The 18634-nt window shown below is 48.4% G+C and overlaps 1 protein-coding gene across 7 annotated transcripts in view; it reads left to right on the top strand.

Annotated features, from left to right (window-relative positions):
- The window catches only part of NRP2 (neuropilin 2), a 115621-nt gene that overhangs the window by 72594 nt on the left and 24393 nt on the right, over window positions 1–18634 (top strand). For 4 of the 7 annotated variants that reach the window (XM_026002491.2, XM_072741939.1, XM_026002493.2 and 1 more), the window contains exons 13-15: window positions 9596–9858; window positions 11420–11516; window positions 12710–12730. In XM_026002491.2, the coding sequence (XP_025858276.1) occupies window positions 9596–9858; window positions 11420–11516; window positions 12710–12730 (381 nt within the window). Of the gene's footprint in view, window positions 1–9595; window positions 9859–11419; window positions 11517–12709; window positions 12746–18634 lie in introns of all 7 variants that reach the window. The other 3 variants (XM_072741937.1, XM_072741941.1, XM_072741938.1) reach the window with 1 other exon arrangement.

Genomic DNA, 18634 nt, shown 5'->3' with positions numbered 1-18634 from the left:
TTGGTTGTTTTTCCCAACCTCCACTCTTTACCCGAACATAAAGACGGTTTGTGGGGTATGCGTAAGTGTGAGTGTGCATATGTGTACTTGTGGGTTATGTGTGTATGTGTGTGTCAGCACATCTGTTTCTTTCTCAAAGTGTTTGTGGGTTTTGTGTGTACGTGCACATGTCCTGCATTTCACGTATAGATGTTGATGTGTCTGTGAATATGTGTGTGTGTTTATGCATGTTTTACATGTGAACCCTCTGTGCATGTTTGTGTGTGTATGTGTGGAGTGTGTTTGTGGTTTGTACGCATGAGTTGCACGCAGGCGTGGCCGTGAGCATTGCATGAGGGTGGGGACGAGGGGACAGCTTGGCAGAGACACTTTAAATGAAGGAATACAGATGACCCAGCGCCGGGAGGTCTACTGGCTCTTATTCAGAGACTGTCTTCAGGTTGGCCCTAAAAATTCAGCCTTCTCCCTTGTGCTCCTCTGAGCAGATTTTCTCTAAGAATGTCCGAGGCCAGCCCTGTCCAGGCTACAAGGCCACCAATTAGCAAGTGACACTTTGGCAAGAGCTTCTGTTACTCTTCATTTGAGCCTGGCCTCTACCTCTGTCCCTCTGCCCATTGACCTCCACCTCCTCCTGGCGCAGACCTCGCCCTCACCTGAGTGCCCCTTCCGCCACCCTGGCTACCAGTTGGAAATTCGAGTTCTTGTCCTCATTCCAGTTGGTTCATTACACCCTGTGGTTTGGGAGGGCTTTTCAGAGCAAGCTCGCGAAGCAGGCAAAATTCCAACCGTTGGCTGGCTGGATGGGGACAGAAAGAAAATTAGGGCCATAAGGAACTGCTAGATCTAATGTTGTTTCTCCCTGAAGATATTGAGAAGGAAAATAATCATTTTCCTCTTCGAGAGGAGTCCCCGAAGTTCGAAAAAGTGGCACTTGTCACCTGTCTCCAGAAAACAAAATCGTACTACTGTTTTCAGAACCCTTCCTTTATCCTCTGATGATTTTAAAAGTCACTTGCTGTATTTGCCACTCTCCTGCTTACGAAGCTCGAGATGTGGCTTTCAGCAGGGGAGGATAGAAAGCCCTCTCTGTTCAGGGTGGTCCTTTCTTCAAAATAAAAAGGGTGGGGGCCGAGGGGAGCGGTTGGAAGAGAGGAAACAGCTGTCCCTGATCAGGGGCAGGGCAGATGCTGGACCTTCCCAGGCAAACCCAAAAGCCCTGTGTCCCCCACACTTCACCACTCCACAAAGAGGAGACGTTGTTCAGGAGAAGTGTGCCATATGTTTTATCCCCTTATGGAATAGCTCAGCAAAAGCAATTGCCTGTAGGAAAGGGGGTGTCTCCATTGAGGGTGGAGGGCGTTGGGAGAGACCAGGGACAGGCCATGTTGAAATATCATACACAGCCTGTTTGCTGAGAAGCGTCTGTGGAAACAACTCACATTCCGTAGATATTTTCTGATTTAGTTCTTTACTCATGTTTTGTTTTGTCTTTTTTTTTTTTTTTTTTTTCCGCCCTTTTCCTTTTAAGTCAGCAATTAGTTCTGTTCTTTTGGCCCGTGGTAACAGTTGCTTAAGGCTGATGAGACACCCATGGATTTCATGCCACTGTTTTTGTTTTTCAAGATAATCTTTCAAACCACTCAGAATCCCTTGCTTTAGCTCCCTGCTTGTGGCTTAGAAGCCCAGAGTGTGCTCATGCCACAGCCCCGGAGGACCCTGTCCCGAAATCAGTGACCCCTGCTGGTTGCAGAGGAGCCAGCCTCGTGTCCTCTGAGAAGCCACTTTGCCTTTTTTTTCTGGAGCTACAATGGCACAGAAGATGTCCTCCCTTGTGGGAGCCTTGGTATTTTTTACAGACATTCTCAAGTGCGATGATCATAAACCCAGTTTTGAGGATGATCAGATTCATGTGCTTAAGGGACAAGGTAAAAACTCTGAGATGATATGGTGAGTCCACGTGTCTAGCGCTGCACTGTTTAATATGGTGGGCACTAGCTATTTTAATTTTAGTTAATTACAATTAAATACAGCTATAATTTTAGTTCCTCATTTCAAGGGCTTGGTGGCCATGATATTTTGGACAGCACAGATGTAAAACGTGGCCATGGTCACAGAATTGTCTTGGCCAGACTGCTCAGGCATCTTTTGGCATTGATGTGTGTGTGATCTCTGGGGTCCTTGCTGATGCTGGTTCCCCACAGAGAGGATGGATGTCAGTGTAAACCAAGAAGCAAGTAATTAGGTGGATGTGCCTTCTCTGTGGTTCCTTGATGGGAGTGTCCAGCTATTTTTGTCATTGCATCATTCAACCCCAGTGAGCAACCATAGTAAAGTAAGCAAGTAGCAGAGCATTAGATAGTCTGGAATTATTTCACTGGACGACCAAAAAAAAAGGTAAATACTAAGTAATGCCAATAAGAGTAATAGTAATAGTTATTATTATCCTTATTATCAAGAATGAGACAAAAAGACTAGAGAAAGAGCGTACCATTCCAGGTCAGCTTCAGAATCCTCAAGGGTGTGGGTTCCCTAAATGGGTGTTCTTTTATATGTTTGTTGACTTCATGAGGTATGGTTACGATATTACTTCATTTCAGTAACTCCAAATCGTGGAAGTGGTACAAAGAAAACAGGTAGGGCACCTGGCTGGCTCAGTTGCTAGAGCATGCGACTCTTGGTCTCGGGGTCTTAGGTTCAGGCCCCGCATTGGGCATGGAACCTACTTAAAATTAAATAAGTAAATAATAATAAAATAAAAACGAAGTGAAAACAATGAAACAGGAAATGCCTTTTTGTAATGTCATACCATTATGAAAAGACAGAACTTTGGTTGCTTGGCACTTATATGTTTATTGGATTGAGAAAACAAAACCATTGCTCTGGATTCAAAAACAAGCTCAAGACAGACTAAGAATACAATGTTCTGAAATACTCAAATTTTATTAATGGTAGCTATTCCATCAAATGTCCGTGGTAGGGTTATTAACGTACTGTGGGGCTGTTTTGATGCAGCTTGGGCCATTTATAAACTCCGTGAGAGTAGAGGACCAGAACTATGATTCACTAGGGGGACATGTACACAAGAAGATTAAGTGTGTGTGTGGTGAGGGGGCGGGGTGTAGATGGTTGCAAAGAAATTACAGAAGAGAAGTGATGAGTGAACTTGCTCGTGATGGGCTTGATATTTGACAGGGAACTAGTAGTGACTCTGTGAATTAAAAAGCCACTCTCTCTGAACTCAGAAGACCTCCGCCTAGGTGGGCCACTGGCAGCAAATGATCCAGACTCTACTGGCGTTAGCTTGAGTTGTCCTTGGAAGGAGGATGATGTGGTGTGACTGAGGCACAGCCACTGCACATACAGACAGGAGACTTTCTTAGGCTTAGACTATGGTAGATAATTAAAGACCAGGAGCAACTTGGCTAAAAGAAAGCCAGTATTCAAAGAATACCTTCAACTGGAAAAGGAAAGCATAGAGGCTCTTCTTTAAAGAAAATAGGAAGGAAAATATCTCTGACTTTCTAGAAAAGACAGCACTAAAGAGAAGCTCTTATTCCTTTTTAAATTTTTTTAATTTAAATTCCATTTAATTAACATAGAGTGTACTATTAGTTTCAGAAGTAGAATTCATTGATGCATCAGTTGCATTCAACACCCAGTGCTCATTACATCCTGTGCCCTTCTGAATGCCCATCACCCAGTTACCCCGTCCCCGTCCCCCCCCCCCCCCACCCCATCTCTTCCTGCAAACCTCAGTACGTTTCCTCTGGTTAAGAGTCTCTTATGGTTTGTCTCCCTCTCTGTTTTCCTCGTATTTTGTTTTTCCTTCCCTTCCCCTATGTTCAACTGCTTTGTTTCCTTTTTTTTCTGAAAGTCATGATTGGCTGGGGAACTGGAAATTGATAATGAAGAGGCAGTATAATGACAAAGCTGCCTCAACTGCAAAACCTTCATGAAAGCTGACATACAAAAAAAAAAAAAAAAAACCAACACCAGCTCTAGGAAGACTCCTGCACAGACCAGACCTGAAACCTCAAATGTCCACAAAATGGTCAATTGTAAACCTTGAGAACATCCTGCTGAGTTCATCCAAAGTCAGTGTTTCCCTTAACTGGTTGTTAATTTGAGGACCTTAGCGGAGCTCGACTGACCTTGGGAGGCCAGCTGAGGGGCTGACTCATGTTTTAAGCATGACCTATACAAAGAGATTACGTCTCCTGCAGCACTAAATATTCTTTCAGATGGTTGTTCTAGTAGGAGGGCAAGATGCTAGCCAGGAGATGTGTGTGTTGGACAGATGGTGCGTTTGGCTTTGCGATAGCCAGGAAGATCCGACTGGTGATTTACTTCAGGGTTTGGTAAGGTGTGGACACAATCGATTCCATTGTTGTTGGGCCCAACCACAGTCACATGTCTACACAGCACTCATGCAGCTGAAGCCAGATGCGGCCATAAATCTCCAGGTGAAATGTCAAGAGATTCTTTCTAGAGACAGCAGCAGGTTAAAATGCCTGAACGACTGTCCTGTGCACGTCCTCTTTGCCCTTTTGAACTCTTGTTGTTCATTCCCATGTGATTATTTTCCCCGTGTCATGGGCAACAACAGATGTTTTGAGTCAAGAACCTAGCAAAATGCCTCCAAAATATGTCAGGTCCAGGAGGAGAGGGATTGTATCTCTGGGACATTATTTCTTCATTCTCTCTTAGCAACTGAACATATATCCTTTCTATTGTCTTTTTGTTGGAAGCCATCCATTGCCGGCATCGTTGCCATCAGCTACGAGAACAAGAAGACAGTCTCCAGCAGGCAGAGCTGGTACTAGGCTGCTCGGTTGTCATGTTTGGGGACCTCTTGACAACCCAAAGGGCTTTTCCTTAAAGTCCCTAAAGTAAATCGCTAAAGTGGTCCACCCGCACCATGCCAGCCCTTTGCTCTATCAAGTAATCAACAGCCACTGTGTGCTTACCACTTCCTCTGTGTTTGGCAGTGATAGGCCATAAATTAGAACATTCTATGAGAACAGACTTCGCTTACAGCACATGTGCTTCACTCACAGCACATGTACGGGTGCCATGACTTAAAAGAACTGAAGCACTTAGCTTAGAGGAGCGCTAGTATAGACCTACCACCATAAGTAAAGGCCCAACAAGTGGACATTTAAAGAGACAAAGGTCGGGTTTCCCGAGACAGGGAAGACTGAGGGTCTGAATTCTTCACAAATGAAAATGTTTCCAAGTCAGAGGACAGGAATTGGCTGTGCTCCATCAGGGATGGAAGGAGGACATGTGTCTAAATGACAGCAGGAAAACTTAAAACTGAATTTAGGAAGTTCCTGACAGTTCGGGGTTGTGACCCAGAAAACGCATTGCCGATGTGGCCTATGGAAGCTTCTTCTCTAGAGAATTTAAAGCAGAGGGTAGACAGCTGTTCTGGGGATGTGTTCAATGTGGTTCCTCTGGGCAGCCGACTGACCTGATCTAAACTGTCTCTTGAGGTCCCACTCTCATTCCAGAACCGTGTAGTATTTTATTTTATCTACCGTACAGTGACAGGAAAGACATGGTAAACAGTGCATGATGCACAAGTAGGGGCTGGCTGGTTGCTGGGCTTGGATGGATGGGGGAACCGACTTACTCCACAGAGCATCTTCACTGCCCTCGGCCCAAAACATACTTCTTTGGGAATCTAGGACTGGTCTTCCAGGTTATTGTGGTCTTCTGACCTTTTTCTTTCTTAAAAAAAAAAAAAAAAAAAAAAAAGGCAAGCATAGGAAGCAGAGCGTATAGCGATAGTAGTAGTAGGCGAGATCATAGCTTTTATTGAGCACTTACTGCATCCCTGTTACTGGGCAAAGCATTTCGCATGGCTTGCTCCTTCTCACAGCCCTCTCCAGTAACGTTCTTATTCTATCCGTGCTACAGATGGGGAGACTGAGGCATTAAGTGATTAGTGAGCAGTAGATGAGGGCTCCAGCCGTGCCCAGCAATCCTGCTCACTCCGGTCAGGGCTGCTGTAATGATTCCAGCAGCCGTCTCGGACGCGTGGCTTCAATTCCCTGAGCCTCCGTTTCCTCTCTGGTAAAAATGAAGAAAACGGTTCTTGTTCCACGGACCTATATCTCGCAGGGAAGGTTACATAAGAAAAGGCTTCTGGCGCGACAGCTGGCACACAGTAGGTGCTCAGCAAACACCGGTTCTCTTGCCCCGGCCCTTCCTATCCCCTCCCTGGACCTTGCCTGGCCCAAGCCATTGCTTCGCGACGTCCTGGTTCTAATCAGGCCCCTCTCCGTGACAGGCAGGGACGTTCTGCAGCTCAGCGTCCCTCTGACTGATGTCTACTGCTAATTCCTTAAATTTACATATCATCTTTCTTCCCTCGAGCTCATAGCACTTAACAGACAAGTGGGGCACAAATGATTTCACTAAGTGAAATTCAGAGGCCTGCTTGTCTTGAGATTCTGCAAACTAGTGGATTAGCTTAGATGTCAGCACTGAATTATGATCCTTCAGCTGCTCGTGCTTAGCACGCCACCAGCATTAACTCCCCGGTCTTCCAATGGTCCTTTACATCATGCGGAGCGATTATCGTCTTATTGTGAGAGAGCGAGCGCGCAGAGGAGGGGGCGAGGGGAGGAGGGGGGTGCGGCTGGGTCGGGCCTGTGGCAGCCTGGGGACCTTAGGCCTGATGATGCCTAAAGTCTTAGCAACAGGATGGGTAAACAGAACAGACCCGGGTAAAACCCAGCCAGAGCGGCTCTTTCCACCTCCACACACATTTTACTTACTAAATTCTAACCATTATGCTATGAATCCCCTGCCGCTTAAGAATGTAAATTCACACAAGTGACAGTATTTCTGCCAAGCAATTTTCAAGCAGCAAGTGGGTCTTATTTGTGAAACTGAAGGAAGAAGGCTGAATAATAAGTCTCTGAAATCTGCTTTCCTTTATATCTGAGGTGGAAGCAGTCAGGGCTTGGAAGTTACTGGAGCACGGGATCGTCTGGGGCGGGGTGGGGGGGCTCTCACTGGTGGCTCCACGGTGCGTCCCCAGGTCACTGTGTTATTATCAGCTCACCTCGCCTTTGGAAGGGGTGTTGGCCCAGAAGAGTGGGAGGGAATTGTGCAGAGATGATCGGAATCTGTGCGATTACCAAAGACTGGCTGATTCTCCCTCTGTTCTGGTTTCTCTCTTGTGAGCATAGAGCCTCATATGCTTCCTTTATCCCTGTGTTTGTCATTCATTCATTTGTGGGAACAAAATTTTCTTGCAAAGCAGCATATATATGTCACTGTCTAGGGGCAGGGGGAAGAAGCGGTGTAACCCTGACACGTGTAAGCCTGGGACGCTAATCTCCTAACCGGAGTGATGGGGAAAACACACATAAAACAGTTCAATTACAGCACGAGGCAATGGGTGGTTACCTGCTGAAATGCATGAGAAATGGCCTCGAGTCTTTTTAAAAACCAGGTAGGATCAGTGGTACAGCTGGTAAATGTCGGAGTTGTTGAGAGAAAAGAGGCATTAGTAGAAATGTGCCAGAGTAGGTAGAACTGGCAAGAGCACTGGGAGAGGTGGAGTGGGGGCGGAGCAAGGGGCGGCAGGAAGGAGAAGCGGGAGCAGGGGCGGTGGGGGGAGCCCAGTTTGCCTGGAATGGAGTGTGACCCATCGCCCGGCCGTGGGGCACAGCTAAAGTGGAGACCCTACTGCAGGAAGGTGGAAAACCTAATGTCAGGTCCAGCTGTACCACTCGCTGCCCTCTCTGCTTTGGACAAGTCACTTGAACCTTTCTGAGCTCAGTTTCTTCATCCTGTGCAGATAAGATTCAGAAGCTAGAGCTCACCGAGCATTTAGGAAGGATTAGATGAAATAACGTATGTGCACGTGCTTTGGAGCCTGCAAAGCATTCTGCAAATACGACTTATAATTATTATCATTACTAGCGGGAGTAATGAGATCTGATAGGAGGAGCGTAGGTGAGGAGGATCTCGGAGTGCCTGGCTGCGGCACCCGGGTCTCCTCCCTTGGCAGGTCACCACCTTTAAAGTGTCTGCTGTGGACAGCTGCCTCATTATCTGGCCTTGAAGAGGTCTCGTGTTGGGGGGGAATTACACAGACTTGGTTCTGGATGGTTAAGGAGACAAACTGGAATCCCAACCATGCGCCCTAAACTGGTCTCATTTGACGTCAGGGGAGGGTAGCTCCCGGAGCAGTAATCCTAGAGAATCTAAGTGGAGGCCTTATGGGAGCCAGGAAGGAGGGAGAGAGATGGTGGTGGGGAAGAAGGAAGGTGGTTGGGGGCTAGTGATGGGAGGACTATCACAGGCTCATTCTTGCTAAAACAATGATATCAGCAGGAGTAGCAACAGCAAACCAGTGGTCCAGAGAGTAACCTGTCGGTTCAGGGCTCTGGAGCCCTTCCTTGCCTGTTCTCCCCTGACAACCACGGGATGTTCACAGTCCCCGGTGAATAGGAACGCTGGGTGCACATGTCTCAGATTAACATGATCCTGAAGTGTCTGATGTGCTGGCTGTGTGGTGTGAAAGTGCCCCTGCCATCTTGCAGAAGTGCTTAGCATAAGATATTTCAGGGCCAAAAGGAGGCAGTGAGATTGTCTTCTCAAATGCCACCCTGTTTTCTGTACAAGCGGCCACGAATCTCCTGCGGACGTTGGGTTTGCAGGTACGGGCCCCCATACCCGTGTCCGCAGGGCATGAGTTCCGCAGATGGCAACAAGAACTTAGTCTTGTGCATAGTGTCTGATGGAATTGAAAACTCGTCAGCCAGAAGGCCCATTCCCCCAGCCTTTGGGTGGGTGAGACCTTAATTTCCCATCATGTGTATATTTGCTGCTAAACACGTCGCCTTCATTCCCGATGATGACGGTTCTCAGCGACGTTTGCCCGGCTTTCTGAAAAAGGCCAGTTCTGGCCTCCGCAGGCCGGACGGGGAAGAGAGAAGGGTGTCAGGCCCCCTGACTCACCCCTACACGCCACCGTCCCTTCTTCCGCTTGCGGTTGACACTGGCTTCTGGGTTACAGTCACTCGAGTCCAGGCCCCACCTAGTAGCTAGCACTGGTGGAGATGGACGGTTTTAAAGGTCTCCCGTTTGGACAGTGCCCAGCCAAGATGACAAAGACGTGAAGCACAAACCACCTGGCTGGAATCCTCTCCCGGTCCAGCAGCACCTCGCCCCCTTATTATTTAGTTCATTCGGCTGCACTGGCCCTTTGGGTGAGCCAGCGGTGAGTAAGACGTGGGTTCTGGCACCCTCTGATCTAGGGAGGGGACGGCCAGCGCAGACACCGCCAGCCAAGCGCAAGGCCAGCCGCACCAGGTGCCAGCTGTAGAAGAGGCACAGAGAGACTGATGCAGAGGAGTAGGCAGGAAGGACCAACCTGAGGTCCAGAAAAGGCTTCAGAAGGAAGCAGCTTGTGAGCCAAGGTCTGAAAGAACCTTGAGAAGGAAACCCAGGGCCTGGAGAAGGACAGGAATGAACAAGCCCCCCAAACTCGGGGTGCGGGGGAGGGCCGCAGCCGCCAACTGTGGCTCTTCCCCAGGTGTTTACCAGGAACCTCTGGGTGTCTTTCCCACAGACGACAGGAATTTCTTGCGGCTGCAGAGCGATGGCCGGAGGGAGGGCCAGTACGCGCGGCTCATCAGCCCTCCGGTGCACCTGCCGCGAAGCCCCGTGTGCATGGAATTCCAGTACCAAGCGACGGGCGGCCGCGGGCTGGCGCTGCAGGTGGTGCGCGAAGCCAGCCAGGAGAGCAAGCTGCTCTGGGTCATCCGCGAGGACCAGGGCAATGAGTGGAAACACGGGCGGATCATCTTGCCCAGCTACGACATGGAGTATCAGGTAGGGCGGGGCCAGCAGGTGGGTGCAGAGATCCAGGGGAATCTTTGTGATCCGTGTTTCAATATTTCAAAGGGCCGTGCCCATTCATCATTAGGGAACGTGGTTCGGCGCTGCTGTTTTCATTGTGTTTCTCACATTGCCATGGCAACTAAATGACACTCTTATTTGTTATTCAAAATGTGCCTATCTCTACACCCAGACTTGGTTCTTTGTTCCTCCTATTGCCTTTTATATTGCTGAAATCTTCCCAACAAATGTTTCTTCTCTCCATTTTAGTTTAGATTGCTATCAGGTAGGCTGCACAAAGGGACACAGAAGCCCGGGAAATAAACACAAACCAGCCTCCACACTCGAGGCAGGAAGCCTGCTGAGCCCCTCCTCGCCCTCCAAGGAGAGGGGAAAATCCTGCCAGACCTGTCCCGGGAATGGGACCTGAGCGCAGGAAGGGGAGGGGTGCTGTTTGCACTCGGTGGCCAGCAGACCAGAAAGACTCCTAAAGGAGTGGCTTCTCTCCCAACAGCTCCAGGAGTTGAGTTCTATTATCTCTGCCCCACAGAGCGAAAGACTGAGGCACAGATGGGTATGCACAGCTGCGGCTGCGGCTTGGGTAGGAGTAGACACACAGTGGAAGAGGTGACTGAGAACCAGCCAAGGCATTAACCTGCTCCTCCCCAGACGAGAGGCAGCAACAGATGGCTGGTGAGGCAGCCAACTGCTCGCTCAGCTTGCCAGAGGACATGTGCTCGTTTGCAGAGAGAACCTAGGGAGGGAGAGAATGAGGAGTGATTGAAGAGCCCAGAGCAGAGGGGCTTCTGTGCGCAGCCTGCAGTTCGCCCTGGCGGCTGGGAGCTGTCCTGCGTCCTGCCCCACCCCTGCCCGCATTCCCATCTAGAGACCTTAATGCGTTGTATGGCAAGTATCTGCTTGCGTGTTTGTCTCACCCGCCACATGGGGAGATTCTCTGGGCAGAGGGTCTTACTTACTAGATTTTGTAACTGTCCTTGTGCCTGGCACACGTAGTGGGTGTTCAGTAAAGTATTGGGGAAGGAAAAAAATCCTTTCCCTCCTCGTAATAATGGAGCCGCAAGACAATGTTACTATGCCAAAGGCCGTCCAGACCCAGTGTACTGTGTTGCTCACCTTACCCCCACCTGTTTTGTCCTCAGAGTTTCCAAAGGCCTGGGTTGGGCATTTGAAAGATTTGTGAGAAAGGAACCACAGAAATGGCTTGGGACATTCCAACCCTCCTTTAAACATGTCCCGATTCTGGTCCTTTTAATCAGTACATTCTAGTTACTGGACAACAGTATCCATCACCTTGTTATATATATATTTTTTTAATCCCTTCAGATATGCATTTGATTTGAACCAACTCTTTTTAAATTAAGATTTCAAGCCCATAGCCATGTGGTCAACAGATGGCTACCAGGTACAGAAACATGCGCACGTGAGCGTGCACACACACACATTTTAAGCTGCAGTTAACAGAAAATTGGAAATCTTTGCACTGTTCGAAGGGGGGAGCTCGGTTTACCATGACTCTTGTTCTTCTGGCTTCCAGATTGTGTTTGAGGGAGTCATAGGAAAAGGACGTTCAGGAGAAATTGCCATTGATGACATTCGGATAAGCACGGACGTCCCACTGGAGAACTGTATGGGTACGTGAATATCTGTCTCTTCGTAGCTCTTCCAAATAAGACACCAGGGGCAGGGATATACAAGACGATATACAAGCACGCCCTTTAAAAACCAGTTGCACCCAATGGGTAGAACAGCTACAGTCTGTGCAGGAGATGAGGTATGAATGTCGTCGTGTCTTAGGCTGCATTCAGGATGGGAGGAGTGTAACATGAGGTGAAGTCTTCTATCTCCTGTTCCCATTCAGAAATAGACATGCATTAAGTATATGAAGACTCAGGGTGCCAAGACCCCATCATCAGACTCCAGCTTTTAGCAAAGAAAATGCTAGAGGATGAGAGCAACTGCCAGTCAGAATTACATGCTGCAAAGGTTTGATGTTTTTAATGGAAGCCTTCACTGGGAAGCGAAAATAGTACATATGTTATATCAGACTGATAACACAATTACCCAAGTTGTTCTTTTACATGAATGAATTGTAGGGCAAACTATGGCAGGGGAAGTAAGATTTTAGAGTTTGCTTTGAGGCTAATTCCTTCAGTGCCCAAGATCCCAGAGTTGTAAGATTAAACGTTGCATGCCAGGTGACCAGATGGGTAGGACACCATGACTGTCCCTTTGGACAGAAGTGCTGAGCAGACGCACTGAGAAGATGCACACATTTTACCCAGGTCACCCCAAGGGTATCCTGACCATCTCCCAGGAGAGCCACGCACATTACCAAAAGCAAGAGGGAATCCTGAGAAGGAACAGGACCTGCTTTTACTCGGCAGAGCGACTGTCATCACTCACCGAGTGCTTTTCTTGGCCCATGCGTCCCGGATGTGTGTGCCTGATGATGTCAGAAGCACCTGGGACCACCCCAGTCCCTTCAGGCAGCTCTCAGGCCCTGGGCATCCAAACATAATCCAGCCTCTGAGAAAGTCATCAGTGGTAGCTGACTGATTACAATGCTTCAGGGACACATGGCTCCATAAAGGACTTTGGTCCCAAAGCGACTTTGGGAATCTCTCCCCATCCATCCGGCCCTTGTCATGATGATGTATTAGACACAGTCTACAGCATGAGGAGGACATGGGGACACTTCCCATGGGGTATTACCAAAAAAAAAAAAAGCAACTTATTGGAAGTCCTCTTCATCACACCCTATACCTGCCCCACTATTTCCTCCTCTTATCTAACTCAGTATTTTTTTCTTTTTTTTTTCTTCCAGAACCCATCTCCGCTTTTGCAGGTGAGAATTTTAAAGGTAAAAAAAAATTTTTTTTTTTGCATGTCTTTTTCTACCACCCGTGTGATGTGAATTTGGTGTGGGGGAAGAAACCTCCAAACCTGACAAATCCCTCGAGAGAAAACAGACGCCACACCTTCCCGCCACTAGATGGCACCAGCAACACCTGTAGATTCCAGGAAGGAGGATTGAGATCTTCACTGTGTCTCTTTTAATTAAAGTTTAGAAACCTATAATAGAGACAAATAGGTTACAGATAAACCTTTCAGCCTTGCATTGTCCAACGGGGAGCAATGAGGCTGAAAATGGCCTGAGTGGTGAGAAAGGAGAGGCTGTGGAGGAGACTGACCAACAAAAATCAGTAGTAGAATTCCAAGTGAAATGGGGTGGCAATGATTTATTTTCGGCTGAAGATGGTTTCTTTCCAGCCGCAGGGCTCCAAGGCAGCGGTCTCAATGAACCTTTAGGGAGGTACAGCGGCAGGTGGTCTTGTGAGGTCGAAAGTTAGGGAAAAGGCACAAAAGGACTGATGATCCCGAGGAGGAAAAGTTGTGCAATTCTGGAGCTGGTGTCTGGTAAAGGGAACAGGGAGGCGCATTTGCTGAGTTAGAGCATTCAAATACGGGACTGAAGACCAGAACAGGACATTTATCTCGCTAATAAAGTAAAGAGCAGAGCAGAGAGGAAGGAAGGTGGGTTGCTGGCCTCGGCGCCGAGCGTGGGTGGTGGTGAGGCCTGTGCTGCGCGCAGGGTGCAGCGGGCCTCTCCTGCCCTCCTTGCGCTCCGGGGACTTGTCACCGGTGAACTTGCCACCCAGTTTTCCAGTGCCCCGTGCTGAGAAGCCACCCTCAGGGCTCCCGTCCTGTTGGCCTGGGTGACGGAGCACAGTCCCACCACTGCGCCTCACCTGCCGACTGGGGTTTTCCATATGAACAGTTGCGAGGCCTGATGCGCCCTACTTGTGCTGGCGGGCCTTCACCCCGGGGTGACAGCATTCCAGAGATAAGGGAAGTCACTTTTATATCTGAAGTCTAGACTCGTTATCTTCGCTCTCGTGAATCTGTCCAGCTCCCGGCTAGAAAGAGATGAATTCCCGGTTTGCCACCTAGATGCGCTTTTGACTCCAAATCATCCGGCCTGATTTTCCACCCATCACCCTCTAAGACCATAGCAGGGGGATGAAAGTGGCAGAAAGAGGGAATAGCAGACCAGCATAGAGTACAGTTTCTTCCCCTCTCACCCTTCCTGGCCTCCCGAACGCCATCCCCGCTCCCCACTGCACATTTTCCAGTATGAAGCGTATTCGTGTGCATGTGTTGGTGCTCTTCGGGTGTGAGATTTATGTTAATGCGGATCCAAGTATGGGGAGGGAAGCTGAGATCCCAACTGAGTCGCTTGGTTCACAGTTGAATTCAACTTCTTGGAATTCCAGGACCCAAGGTAATGTCTCTGATGGGCAAGTCAAATCTGCTGATTAAGACTCAAAGCCCCCCGGGAAGGCCGGCCAAAGGCTTACACAAGAGCGGCCACAGACACAGTTGTGTGTGAGCACGCGTGTCTGAGTCCATGACTGACAAGCACAGGGGCCAAGTGCTTTGCTTCTGTAAGAGAACAAACAAACCAGGGCACATGCGCTCTCCTTGATGCTGTGTTTGCCGTGAGGCTTCACAGTCCAGTCATGTTCTCTTGTAAAAAAACACATAAATAAAATATCATCAGAGCCGCAGTGCTCATTTAGCCAAAACAAACACAGGGCTTAGTGACTGGAAGGTGAGCATCTCCCGCGCGCTCCCGATGGGCTGATCGGGGGGTGAAGCAGAAGCAGCGCACGGCTGGCCTGGCTGGGCCCCGGCTGTTGTCTCTGCAGGTGAGGAGCAGTTTGGGAGAAGGAGACCAAGTCTTGAGGGGCAGAGACTTGGCCAAGGAACATAGAGGCCAGAGCAGGATTGGAATTGAAAAATGGACCATTTCGATCACGTTGGCAAGTTTTACGTGGAACTCGGGGAATTGGTAGGCAGATGACCTCAGGGCCCGTCTTCTCTTGGCCGGAGGCCCCTGTGACCTCAGCATGTGACTCTGTGTTTTGACTCAAGCAAAGCCTTCCGCTGGGGAGAGGAAAGACGATGACCATTCGCTCTGTCGCCCCTAGGGCCTGGCATAGGGTTCCTCTCCTGGTCGGGGCAGCCGCAGCCCTGGTGGGGGGTGGGGGGTCCTGGGGTGAAATCAGCCTTTTCACTCCCAAAGGGAAACAAAGAGACATCAGGTTTGGGCAGGCAGGATGTGGAAAGTCGATGGTGTAACACTAATGACAATAGGCGGTTACATTGTTAGTACTTTTTTTTTTTTTTTTTGGTTTTTTTTTTTTTTTTGAATACAGGTTGTTTTTCTTTTCTATTATAAATTAACCATGAGACAAAAGCAATCTCATTCTTTAGGAGAGATCAGTGTGTACTAGGTAAATCTTTAAGGAAATGCAATAAAAGTGGCCTCTGGGCTGGGTCTTATGAGGTATCCTTGATGTTTTATATTTGAAAGTGTCTTTTCATTCTCTGCCTCTTACTCATTTCTTGCCATGAAACATTTTCTTTTGATTCCAATCACCTTGTGTTTTCTGCTTAGCGTGTGTACTTTGATTGTAAACCAGGGGGTGAGTCCCTAATGAAGAGAAACAAGCCATAGAGAAAAAGAGAATGTGTAGAGAAAGAGAGAGAATGAATAAGCTGCGTTGTCGTGTGATTTGTAAGAAGATGCTTGTTGTTGTTGTTATGAGTCACATTTTAAACAATGTGGCCTGGGTGTGCAGTTTTTTCTTCCATTCTTTTTTTTTTTTTTAACAGCCGCTATAAACATAGTGCCAGTCATGTATCTTTTTCTAGAATTTGAGCTTTAACAAATGAAAAAGTATATAAAGGAAAAGAAAAAGAACCCAAAAGTGGTATAATTAAGATGATGGATTATTTCCTCTTAACCAATACTGTCTTTTTTCAATAAAAGAAAAAAGAAAAAGAAAGAAGCCAGTAAAAATATGGAAAGCCCATGATCAGAGCTCTGTAGTTGTTGTCCAGGTGGTTATTTTTAGCAGCTCACAGTAGAAGCAAGAGGTTTTGTTCACATTAGAGGCTGGGGACTTTGAACGATGCAGGAGCAGAGAGACTGGGTCTGGTTCCCTCCCCATTAGAGACCCATGGAAACTGCTAGCACGGGTGCACTCAGGGAGGGTGGTTGTTACAGTAAAGGGTTCAGAGCCTCTGTGTCTACCACTGATGGATGCTAGAAGGAACATCAGCGTCTCTCGCAATGGCTGTGAGCTTGGGTGCTAAGCGTCGGACCAGTTCTGAGAGCCAGAGGCCCATCTCTGGGTTTCACTCTCCACAGTCCTGTTCCGTTTTCATCCAGGTAAAACCAGGAGAAAGTGAACATCTCAGTCAGGCTCCTGGGCATAGAGAGGAGCAGTCTTACGAGAGACCCACTCTGGGGAAGCGACAGAGCTGGCCGGGGTTTGCCTCGGGTTTTAAGTTCTGTTTATTGGGTGCCAACTGGTCCATCTCTGCCAATTCCCATTGCCACCTCCCCTCTTTGATCCCCACCCTCATTCCCCAGGGGCTGCCTCCCAGAGCTGTTCCCCCCCAATGCAGTGCCCCCCCATCCCAGGGGGACCCGGGGTTGACCTCGAGTTCCTTCTCTGCTGGGCTTCCCCACTCTTCCTTCCTAGGAGCACTTCCAAGAGGGGGTGCAGGATGAAAGGCAGAGAAGTATTCCTAAACTCTACCAGAGTTCCAGATAGGCAGCTGTGGTGTGTGGCTCCTTCTCCTTCTCCACAGCCCCCCTCCCCTTCCGTCTCCAGCTGCCAGATTGAGGCTAGGTGTTGCTGAGCAAGGAAGCATGGAGATCAGATGTGTGTAAACCGCGGAACTGCTTGGCTGCCATTGCTTGCCTAAGGGGACACTGAGGCATTCTTTGTGAGGTTTGCTTGTGCAAGCTGCCTCTCCTGTCACAGAGGGGCCTGACGCGCCCCCTCCCTGCAAGCTTGCCATTCATCTAAACAGCTGCCAGCATCAGTTTTCTCTAAGGGGAGAAGAAAAATTTTTTTCACCGACTTTTCCTCTGTCCAAGAGGAGAGGGCTGCTGAAGAGCAGTGTCCGAAACTCCAGCCGGCCCCAGATCCGAATTTAGAGGCATTTGGGATAGATGTGGGACACCAGTGCCGGGTCTGCAGGCCTCGGGGGACCCTTCCAGGAAGCCTCCGTGCACTGCCTGTAAGGCAAAGCCAAGAGTCATTTCTCAGGGAGATCTTGTACTTGTACATTCCTCTTCCAAACAGATCTGTAGGCGTGACCACATTCTTCTACTATCTTCTGTAAACTCTTCTAGAGGAGGCAACCCTTTTTTTGTTGTTGTTCGTTTAATCTCACAAATTAAACAAGCCTTTTATCTGCAATGCTCCTTCAGCAGCACCTCATTTTCAACCTGTACAGAGAAGACTGAGATAGGCCAGGCCTCTACAGTTATTTGCAGTGAGGCTTTTTTTTTTTTTTTTTTTTTTTTTTTTTTTTGGTGTCCTTCAAAACATTTCTTTTGAAGACTAGGGTGACTCCTCCAGGTCCAGGGGACATTTTATAAACTCAGCTGTGGGAGATGCTTTCTCTTTACAGTGGGAACTTGACTGAGACAGTCCTCGGACAGGTTTGGGCAGAAAGGGAGAGGACCACTTCCGCGCCATCCCAGCTTGTTTAGAACAGGGGTCTGCATAATTCTTCTATAGAAGGACAAGAAGGTCAATGCGTTGGGCTTTATGAGACCCTGCAGCACCAAAGTAGCCATAAGCAACAGGTAATAAGGGTGGCTGTGTTCCAGAATGGACAAAAAAAGAGGCCATGGGCTAGAGCGGTTAGCTGACCCCTGGGTTCCAGCACCGGCCATGGATTCCGTGCACGTGCTTCTGGCCCTGACACTGCGTCATCTCCAGGGTTTTACTGTGTACTGCTCTGCCCTCTTCCTCAATTTTCCTCCGGAGAAATTCACTTATCCTCTGAGATTCTCAAGTCTCCCATCTGAGGGTCCCGACGCATAAATAAGGTGATGCAGGCCCAAGAAGCAGCACACAGGAAATGACCACTCACCGTAGCTGTTGCACTGGCCACATTTCCCGATGGCTCGTTCATTCAATAACCCAATAGGCCTGGGAGGAGCACTGCCTACTGTGTCACTTTTTTCCCCTAGTCCCCTCCTGTACATTTACTGTTTGTCACAATTCAGATTCTTTGCTTTCGCATTGCCCCTTTCTCCAGGGGGCTCAGAACTTTTACAGATGGAAGCCTGCTCAACCTTGCAAATACACTTGGAGTTATTGACTATTCAAATATCTGTTTCTCATTATCTCACACAATGAGAAAACTTTGTGGAGAATTAGAGGATGGTAATTAATGAAGAAAATAGTTCAAGAGTTGAAAGCATGGTCCAATGGAGGGAAGAAAAAAAAAGGGATGTGAGTAAGTGATAAAAGTTAATACAATCAAAAGGAACGTTCGGGTCAGCACATTGCCAGCTCTGGACAAGGCTTAAGGCTTACCCACGCTCTTTCTCCCATGTTGGGGAGGCTCCTTTGTTGCAAAGCAATGGCCCAGTCACCCCATATGGGGACAAGCGAGGCCAAAAAAGAGCCACTCACCATCCTGGGCACCTGGGGCTGGTGACATCTGTCTGAAGGTGGCACCTTTTTTGCAACTTCACCTAGAGGCACAGTAGGAGTCCGCCAAATCACTAGCACTTTCCAAGGATAACTGTTACATGAAGTACCAGCGGGTCATTAATGTTTTCGAGGGAATCTGGATGTTGTTTCCAATACGTTCCCCCACACTTACATCCATCCATCTGTCTGACATTTGTTGGATTGCTGCTATTGTCTGG

The sequence above is a fragment of the Vulpes vulpes genome, chromosome 16 (genome assembly GCF_048418805.1).
Source record: "Vulpes vulpes isolate BD-2025 chromosome 16, VulVul3, whole genome shotgun sequence".
In the NCBI taxonomy this organism is placed as follows: Eukaryota; Metazoa; Chordata; class Mammalia; order Carnivora; family Canidae; genus Vulpes; species Vulpes vulpes.
The sequence above is the reverse complement of the archived record's forward strand: the minus strand, read 5'-3'. Positions and strand labels throughout refer to the sequence as shown.